Source organism: Egretta garzetta, unplaced genomic scaffold (genome assembly GCF_000687185.1).
Source record: "Egretta garzetta isolate BGI_Z169 unplaced genomic scaffold, ASM68718v1 scaffold69, whole genome shotgun sequence".
NCBI lineage: Eukaryota > Metazoa > Chordata > Aves > Pelecaniformes > Ardeidae > Egretta > Egretta garzetta.
Window position 1 is genome coordinate 3,934,961 of NW_009260790.1, and position 980 is coordinate 3,935,940.

Sequence of the window (980 nt, forward strand, 5' to 3'; positions counted from 1 at the left end):
GAAATAATCTCTCTGACGTGTTTTATTTCCCCATGCACACTTGGTGTCAGCTCGCTGGGGCATGGGAGGGAGGTGGAAGGGGAAAAGGGGGTTTGAAGCCGGCGATCCGAACTCTCTGGAAAGCCAGAGGATGGTGGCAGCTGGAAAGTGGAGGACGTGGGGGTGGAGGAAGGAAGCGAAGGTCAAACCTTGCGCCGAGTGGTGGAGAGAAACACTGGGGGTCCCCGGGGAGGCTCCTGCGGCGCGAGCAGCTGCAAGAGCTGGATGCGGCCCTTGCCGGATCCCAATCCAGGCACAGGGAAGGCAGGACTGTTCCTCTTGGCAAGGAACTGGTGGGCCAAGGTCTCACTCGGCGCAAGGAGGGCCGGAGCTGGCGCCCAGTGGCCGCAGCTGCTCTGGCGCCTGGCCCCGGTCCGGCCTCCCCCACGCCATTCCCACCCAGCACCAGGCCAGGCCGGAGCTGCCAAGGGACCAGGAGCCGCAGAAATGTGGAACCACCACAGATTTTATTTTAGAAAAAAAAAAGCAGTTATTTGGTAATAAATAACAAAGGAGTTAGAAAAGGGGATGGGGAGCAGATGAGGGGGTCTGGGGTTGTTTGAGGGGCCCATGCACGCCACCTCACTCGCTGGAGGCCTGCATCTGCTTGCAGAAGGAGTCGAACTGCTGCTGCTCCAGCTCCGTCATCACGCGGTTGAGGGCGTAAATCTGTGGGGAGAGGGGAGAAAGAGGTGACAGGGGGCAGGGGGATTCAGCCCCAGCGTTGCTGTCGTCCCCGAGTCCCCCCCCGTCCCCAGCCAGGCTGCTCACCTCCGCGCGCTGCCTCTGCTTCAGCTCCTGCTGGGCTGATTTCTGCTTGGCCTTCTCCAGGCGGGCCGCCGGCTCCCGGGGCTTCGGCCTCTCCTTCCGCCCCCCCCCGCTGGGCTCCATGGCTGGGGCAGTGGGATGGGGGGATGGGTCACCCCAGGGCCCCCCACACT

General features: G+C 63.1%; 1 protein-coding gene across 2 annotated transcripts in view; it reads right to left on the bottom strand.

Moving 5' to 3' along the window:
- LOC104133202 (small vasohibin binding protein) overlaps window positions 1-973 on the bottom strand; it is a 1,356-nt gene extending 383 nt beyond the window's left edge. The window contains exons 1-3 of one of the 2 annotated variants that reach the window (XR_004842977.1): window positions 811-973; window positions 621-708; window positions 189-460 (exon numbers count right to left, since the gene is read on the bottom strand). Coding sequence is in view for 1 of the 2 variants with exons in the window: in XM_035901925.1 (XP_035757818.1) it covers window positions 622-708; window positions 811-930 (207 nt within the window). In the remaining variant the exon portion in view is untranslated. Of the gene's footprint in view, window positions 1-6; window positions 461-620; window positions 709-810 lie in introns of those variants that run through there. The other variant, XM_035901925.1, reaches the window with a different exon arrangement.
- Window positions 974-980: the final 7 nt, after the last annotated feature.